The sequence below is a fragment of the Conger conger genome, chromosome 2, assembly GCF_963514075.1.
Source record: "Conger conger chromosome 2, fConCon1.1, whole genome shotgun sequence".
In the NCBI taxonomy this organism is placed as follows: domain Eukaryota; kingdom Metazoa; phylum Chordata; class Actinopteri; order Anguilliformes; family Congridae; genus Conger; species Conger conger.
In genome coordinates this window covers 76322984-76331147 of record NC_083761.1, presented here as the reverse complement: position 1 = coordinate 76331147, position 8164 = coordinate 76322984, and the positions used below count along the sequence as shown (strand labels likewise).

At 47.6% G+C, this 8164-nt stretch overlaps 1 protein-coding gene across 2 annotated transcripts; it reads left to right on the top strand.

Annotated features, from left to right (window-relative positions):
* The first annotated feature begins 203 nt into the window (after positions 1-203).
* Positions 204-7814, top strand: LOC133122900 (keratin, type I cytoskeletal 10-like). Of its 2 annotated transcripts, none has more exons than XM_061233172.1 (8): positions 204-1003; positions 1421-1503; positions 1878-2034; positions 2589-2750; positions 3101-3226; positions 4674-6064; positions 6281-6309; positions 7652-7814. In XM_061233172.1, exons 1-8 carry the CDS (start codon positions 302-304, stop codon positions 7675-7677), a joined length of 2676 nt encoding a protein of 891 aa, XP_061089156.1. In that variant the 5' UTR covers positions 204-301; the 3' UTR covers positions 7678-7814. The 2 variants fall into 2 exon arrangements, with proteins under 2 accessions (XP_061089156.1, XP_061089155.1); XM_061233171.1 differs by having other exon boundaries at positions 7649-7814.
* Positions 7815-8164: the final 350 nt, after the last annotated feature.

Genomic DNA, 8164 nt, shown 5'->3' with positions numbered 1-8164 from the left:
TTCCTAAACCCACAACCCCCCTGCCCCGCACCTCCCATAATGCAAACCCACCCTCCCCCCTCAGCCCCCAACCCCACCCCACCTTACGCCCCCACCCTCTGCCCCTCAGCACAGTGGCCAATTGAAGGAGACTGGGGGCGTGGTCCTCTATGGAGCAGGTGGCTATATAACACGCTGCCCTGTGGTGGTCCACACTAACTGCTGCCACGGTAACCTCCTGCGCAACAGAACTTGCTTTAGCTGCCGTCACACGGGAGATCTCTCGTAGTTTGTCGTTCTCGGAAAGAGGCCAACAGGCAAGATGCAAAGAAGGTACGCCCAATCGTTCAGCGGGTTCGGGGGGACCTCCCAGCGGGCTTCCAGCTCCGTAGCGATGGGTCAGCAGTACGGCTACGGCGGTGGGGTGGAGGCCTACAGGAGGGTCAGGAGGAGCAACGGCGGGTCTCTCTACGGGATGGCCCGTGGGGCCGCTGGCCTCTCCTATGGCGGTGGTGCCGCTGGCCTCTCCTATGGCGGTGGTGCCGCTGGCCTCTCCTATGGCGGTGGTGCCGCAGGCATCTCCTATGGCGGTGGTGCCGCAGGCTCCTATGGCTATGGAGGGGGGATCAAAATGGCGCAGGCTAGTACCGTAGGTGGCGCATTTGGGATGGGTGGGGGCGCCAGCAGCTACGGGGCCGGTGCTTTTGGGCGGTCCGGCGGAGGTGTGGTTTACGGAACGCCGGGGGGCCCAGGGTTGCCAGGCGTGCCAGGCATGATAGGGCTGCCAGGCATGGGAGGGGTGCCAGGGGTGCCAGGGGACATCGGCTACGCTCCGTTCTCAGTGAACGAGAAGCAGCTCCTGCAGACCCTGAATGACCGTCTGGCCTCCTACCTGGACAAGGTGAAGAACCTGGAGATCACCAACCGGGAGCTGGAGGATAAGCTGCGCGCTTTCACCATCAACAAGGTCCAGATCCGCGACCTGCAGGTGTACGAGGACCAGCTCATCCCCCTCAGGCAGCAGGTAGACCGCCGTACTGCCATAAATAAATCCATCATGAATACACACCATTTACCTTCACCGCTTTTGATAAATGGGTTTCCTGAAAATCTAAGAAATGCATCAGGCCTCACCGGGAGCGCATAGATTTAACGCATAAATAACAGTGCATAATTCAGACACTAGCTGTAGAGCTTACAGCACTGTACAACCATCCACATTTGCGGTTTGATTATAACGGTAAGATCAGCTAAACAGAGGTGTGACCAGTCCATTAGATGCAAGTTTAACTATTTTTGTGCTCGCTATCTTTCATATGCGAAACAAATCTGCATATCTAATTATTTTTGTGACGGTCACATCCCGCTGTAACTGCCAAGGATTTTTGACATCTGTCAAAGTTTTAGGCAGCACACTTAACGCTCCACTTTATATTCACAGGTTTTGACTTTGCTGGTGGATAATTCCCGCACAGCCCTTGAGCTGGACAATGCCAAACTGACAGCAGACGACTTCCGAGTGAAGTAAGCTTATTTTTGTTTGTTTGCTTGTTTTGTTGTCACAGCCAGGGCGATCACAAGGGCAGTCACATGAACGATGGTTATATATGGTTTAGGAAGGTCCGGGCTTGAAAACATTCTTTTTTTACTATTAATATTAGTAATTAGTAAATGAGTAATATTACTATTACTTAAAGGAACGTTTATGGAAATTAGATGATTTGCAAAAAAAATTATAATAATAAAAAAAGAAAAAGAAAAAAAACCCTGCTATGTTCAGCAACATTTAACAAGTTAGCCTTCTTGCCTAATTTAAGGTTTCCGTCATTTATTCTCTCTGTGCACTGCATTTTTGGCTGACTTTCGTACCGTTTTGGCGTTTTTGCCGTGTCATGTAGGTATGAAACGGAGTACACCATGCGGCAGTCAGTCGAATCAGACGTTTGTGGATTGAAGACCTTGAAGACCGACTACGACTTCAGCATCCAGGCATTGGGCCAAGAGCTTCAGCTTCTGACAGACGAGCTGACAAATATTAAGACGGCCCACGAACTGGTACGATCTAGACTGCATAGCACGATCCTTATAGAAGAGCTTCAGTGGTCGCAGTGAGATTCCCAACACACTTATTTCAGTACTACTTCGACTGTGACTACTACTACTACTACTAATAATAGTGATCATATTTACACATAGAACTGGAAGCAGCTTCCCCTTACCAGTTCCATGGGTTCCCATGGGAACTGCTCAGTGGTGCAGGAGGCCAGTTTATGGAGGCTGTCATGTTTCACTATGGGCCTTGTTTGGCACTAGAGCATGCTGACCTCATGCTCATTAAACAAGACATTAAAAGGAATTTATTTAAATCTTAGTTCAGTGTGAAGAAATTTTAACATTTAAAAGTACCATCCAAAATAGTATCATTCCGTCAGGGTAAATTCATAGTTTGTGATGAGGCACTAGATGTCAGAAGGAAAGTGTGCTTTTTGGCGCCAGAGGCTGAATAAACCGCAGCACCTCTGGTGGTAAGCGCTGAAATTCGCGAGCCTCCGGGGGGGAATGGCCGTGCCCCCCGGTCCCCTGACGACGTCCGCCCTGCCGTTTCCCAGGAGGTGGTGGCGCTGCGCAATGAGATGGCCGGCACAGTGGTGGTGGACATGGACGTGGCCGACACCACCAACCTCACCAGGGTCCTGGAGGAGATGCGCGCTGAGTATGAAGCCGTCGTGGCGACCAGTCGCGCGGAGGTGGAGACGTGGTACAACAAACAGGTAAGCCCGTGCCCCCCGTGCTCTGAGCGCGGTCTCTCGCGACCGCCGACCGCTAGCACCGCGTCAGAATGTGGACACTCTGGAACAGTCTCGAGTAGATAGATGAAATAGGTAGAAAAAATGCTGCTTTTGTTCACTTTAATGGTATTAGGTCGAAAATCACTCTGAGATACGTTACGCCTGATTTAGTGTTTACAGGCAATGATTTTAAGTAAGCACAAAATAAAGTACTTGGCTTTGACAAGCCTGTGTGGCCTATTTTACTTTTACTGACAGTCAAGTACTGACATATATCCCTACGACGCACCTCTACTGTGTGTATGACTGTTTTTGTGCCCTGTGGCGTACAGGTGGAGCTCAGGCAGCATGAGGAGACCGTGACCTCAGAGACAACTGTGACCACCAGCTCTGAGATCCTGGAGACCCGCAAGGCGGTCCACACCATGCAGACAGAGCTGGACAGCCTGCGGGTGACGGTGAGGACCCCCCGTCCTCCACAGTCGGTGGCGCGAGAGTCACGGGTCCACCCCGCCGGGGGGGGTCAGCAGTGTCACCCCCCGTGCTGGCGTGGGTTCACTTCTGGTTCACTCCATTACATTACATTACGTGGCATTTAGGAGACGCTCTTGTCCAGAGCGACGTACAAAACAAAGAGCAGATCACTCCGGTTTCCTCCCGCACCGAGAGACATGCATGTCAGGTTAGGTTACACTCCTGCAATTGCCCATGTCACCCCGTGGGGTTCAAGAAAGCATATTCAGTAAAGTATATATTTTACTAGTTATATTAGCCAATGGTACCCTGGCCACCCATTACAGTACATTTTATTTAGCAGACGCTTTTATCCAACGCAACGTACAAAAGATATTGGACAAACCCTCGCACCCCACACCCTGGTCCACAATCTGGCTCTCTGTGCTGGAAAGGCTAGAGCCGGTGTATGTAATATTACATTACTGCATTTAGCAGACGTTTCTATCCCCAGGAGCTTACCATGCATTTTTATACAGTATCCATAAACACCCAGTGAGCACTTTATTTGGTATTTATTAGATTTATTTTTTTGACTTATTGGTCTTCCGCTTCTGTAGCCTATCCACTTGGAGGCTTGACACGTTGTGTGTTCAGAGTTGCTCTTTTGCATACCACTGTTGTAATGTGTGGTTATTTGCGTTACTGCCACCTTCCTGTCAGCTTTGACTAGTCTGGCCCTTATCCTCTTTCATTTAGAAGGCTGTTGAGACTGTTGTGTAAAAAGCCCAGGAGATCAGCAGTTTCTGAGATACTCAACCCACCCAATCTGGCACTAACAATCATTCCATGGTCAAAGTCACTCAGATCACATTTCTTTCCCATTCTGATATTTGGTCTGAAAACAGGTTAATCTCTTGACCATGTCTGCATGCTTTTATGCATTTAGTTGCTGCCACGTGATTGGCTGATTAAATATTTGATTTAATGAGCTGGTGTACAGGTTTACCAAACAAAGTGGTCACTCAGTGTATACAGCTGGATAGATACTGAAGCATATTCAAGTTCGGTACCTTAGGCTCAAGGTTGGAACAGTAGTGTCCCACACTGCATTAAACCCTCCAGCGGAGGATTGTCTCCTGCTTAGTCTAATCAACTGTACATCACTCTGGATAAGAGTGTCTGCCAAATGCCATTAATGAAATGTAATGTCATTTAGGTTACAAGCACCGCTAACCCTAACCATTACCAATTGCATAGAAGTTGGTATGACATGACATTCCCCATAGCAAAAAAAAAGCAACTTATTCAATTGACATGAAGTGAAGAAAAATGTAATGTTAATAAAACATTAGTAGTTTAGAAAAATGGTACGCATAGATTGAACAATGTCAGTGGACGGACATGGTCTTTGAACGTATAAAATGCACGGTGCCTGTTCCTCTCTTCCAGAAACTCACCCTGGAGGAGACCCTGATTGACTGCGACACGCAGTGCCAGATGCAGCTGCAGCGGATTAACAACATGGTGGTCACTAACGAGTGCGAGCTCTGCTCGCTGCGCGACCAGGCGATGCTGCAGGCGCAGGAGTACCAGCAACTGCTCAACATGAAGATGAAGTTGGAGATGGAGATCGCCACCTACAAGCAGCTCCTGGAGACAGCCGACTTGGGAGCGGTTCTGCAGCAGACCGGTGGCGTGGTTGTGGCCGGTGGCGGCGTGCTAGTGACCGGTAGCAGTATGGGAATAGGTGGCGGTATGGTAGCGACTGGCGGTATGGTAGCGACTGGCGGTATGGTGGCAGGTGGTGTTGCCAGTGCATCCTCTATGCAGAGCTCTAGCTCCGCTTCATCTCATTCAAGTGCACAGGCATCTAGCGCCTCATCACAAATGCAGGCTGCTGGTGCAGGCATGGCGATGGTTGGTGGCACAGGGCTTGCTGTGGTTAGTGGGGCTGGTATGGTTGGTGGGGCTAGTATGGCGGCTTCAGCCCAATCTGCCCAGATGGCCCAGAGCTCAAGCAGCAGTTCATCCCATCAAGAGTCATCTAGCTCCTCATCACAAATGCAGTCTTCTGCAATGCAGGGTGGTAGTGCAGCCATGGTGAGCGGGGTTACTGGGGTCGGTGTGATCGGAGCGACTGGTGTGGTTGGTGGGGCTGGTATGGTTGGTGCGGCTGGTGTGGTTGGTGGGGCTGCCATGGCGGCTTCAGCCCAATCTGCCCAGATGGCCCAGAGCTCAAGCAGCAGTTCATCCCATCAAGAGTCATCTAGCGCCTCATCACAAATGCAGTCTTCTAGCGGAAGCATGGCGGCTGCTGGTGCTGTGTCTGGTGGTATGGTTACTGGCGTGGCTGGTGGTATGGTTGGTGGCATGGCTGGTGGTATGGCTGGTGGTATGGTTGGCATGGCAGCCGGCAGCGCTTCTCAATCTCAATCAATGTCCAGCGCTAGCACTGCATCTCATCAAGAGTCATCTAGCTCCTCATCTAGTGCCTCAATGCAGGCTGCTGGCAGCAGTAGTGCCATGGTGGCTGGTGGTGGTGCCATGATGACAGGTGGTGGTGCCATGATGACAGGTGGTGGTGCCATGATGACAGGTGGTGGTGGCATGATGGTTGGACAGAGTGGCATGGTGGCTGGACAGAGTGGCATGATGGCCGGACAGAGTGCGATGCAGTCCGCTTCATCTTCTCAGTCTGCATCATCCGAGTCATCTAGCTCACAGTCGTCTGCCTCACAGTCCTCTGCAATGCAAATGCAGGGTATGCAGGCTATGCAGGGTATGCAAGCTGGCATGGTTCAAGGTACAGCGATGCCGGTGATGATGTCCGGTGGCTCCAGGTGAGTTCTTAGCAGCAGTTTGGCCACAGTCACTGTGGTATTTGTAGATGCTCAGAAATCTCATTGTTATTTTTTGCAACAAAAAAAAAAAATATATATATATATATACTTTTTTAACAGCCTGTTCATTCAACCTTCCAAAATAATCCAGCTTTTTTGAGTCAATGCACCAGGGAGTGTTGAATGCTAACACCTGTCTGTGTTTCTGTTCCACAGCGCGACATCATCTACCTCCTCCATGGGTGGTAAGAACTCCATCTTATCTCTCAGTCTCCTCCTCTCTCCTTTCCTCACTCTCTCCATCCCTGTTGATCTTGTCTCTCATCTAAATCTCTTCTCTGACTTGATAAACCCTCACCTTATCTCTCTCATCCAACTCAAGTTGGATCTCTCTCTCTCTCTCTCTCTCTCTCTCTCTCTCTCTCTCTCTCTCTCTCTCTCTCTCTCTCTGCTTTCTACCCAGATGATCAGATGATGCTACTATATTTTGACAATCAGTGTGCATGTATTGTTGGTGTTGCAGGTTTTGAAAATTCGGAACAACATAAACCTTCCAGGACTTAATGAATAGCAAGCAGTCAGATACCCCTAGACCAGTGCTGTTTAATCCTGATCCTAGAAATCTACTGTCCACTAAATGGGCAATTCCAGCATTATGGATGTTACAGTTGGAAAAAAATGACACAAAATGACAAACAAAATCTCTCAGTAAAATGACTCTTCTTATATAACAAAAATGTTATTACATATTATCATAGCACCCACTTGCTGAGGGAAAGGGCCAAAAATACACCAATAACTTGCATTATGGATATGATGCAAAAAGACTGGTATTTTGGGGAGACTATACACTTTCTAAAAACTCTGTGAATTTTAAAGTCTAATGCAGAAAGTTTGATATCCATGTAATGCAGGAGGCTTGGCTGAACATAAAAATTGCAATTTTGAAAATGTTTATTTCTTTGTCATGATTTTCATGAGAAGATATCAGCTGCATTGCTTTATGGACGTGACACGAAATGAACATTGTTGACGATCTATTTCCCAATCAAATTTTTATCATAACACATTTGTTGTCATCTGAAATGTTTCTGAATGCCAGTTTTGATATTGAAAAAACATCCGAAATGGTTAGAATTTTTTCAAGATGGCACCAAATAGCATTGATTTCAATAGATTAAAAAATCTATTTTTAAGCATTTTCCTATGAGTCTAAATTTGATCAGATTTCAAAATGGTCACAATCGACTGTTTGGGACATAAGTTTAATGATAAAGTAAGCAAGTATGTTTATTTATTCATGCTCAGGTTCATTACTGGAATTGCCCACATTTTAATTTCAACCCTAATTTGACACAGATGATTCTATGAGTAGCAGCTCAATTAGTTCTCTAGCTGTTGAATGAGGTGTTCTGTGTTAGGGTTGGAGTGAAAACCTACAGGACGGTAGATCTCGAGGAACAGGGTTGGGCAGCCCTGCTCTAGCTGTTGAATGAGGTGTGCTGTGTTAGGTTTGGAGTGAAAACGATGATGATGATGATGAAAATGATGGTGCGTAACGTGATCATCTCCTCCTTTTCCCAGCAGCTGTGCCGATGATTGGACAAATGTAATCAGCTGACCTGGCCTGGAGCCGCCCTCCTTTTACAACTGGGGCGGGAACTCAAAGGAAAATCGGCATCATGCTCTCGAGTTGAACACACAGGCTATGGTTCTCAGATCTGAAATAAAGTCAACACTCCCAGCAAGAGACTTGTGTCTTTTGAGTTTTTAATGTGTGTGTTTTGGTTTGTCTTTTTGTTTTTGCTTCTCTGAACCTTTAGGTTTAAAGGGGGGTGGGGGGGGATTGAAAGGGGTTGGTCTGTAAAAACACACCAATCAAAGATCAACTCAATCTTATTGATTAGGATAAAGAATAAAGGATAAAGGATAAAAGATTCCCCGTATTGCCATAAAAGTTGGTGTGGAATCAGACCACCAATTCATTCAGTGACACAAATTAAGACGTTTTCTCCCTACTCATGAAAACCACAACAGAACAATTAGTGGGTCACTTAATCAGTATCAAAGTAATTTAATTGACAGCTCTGACAACTCTTA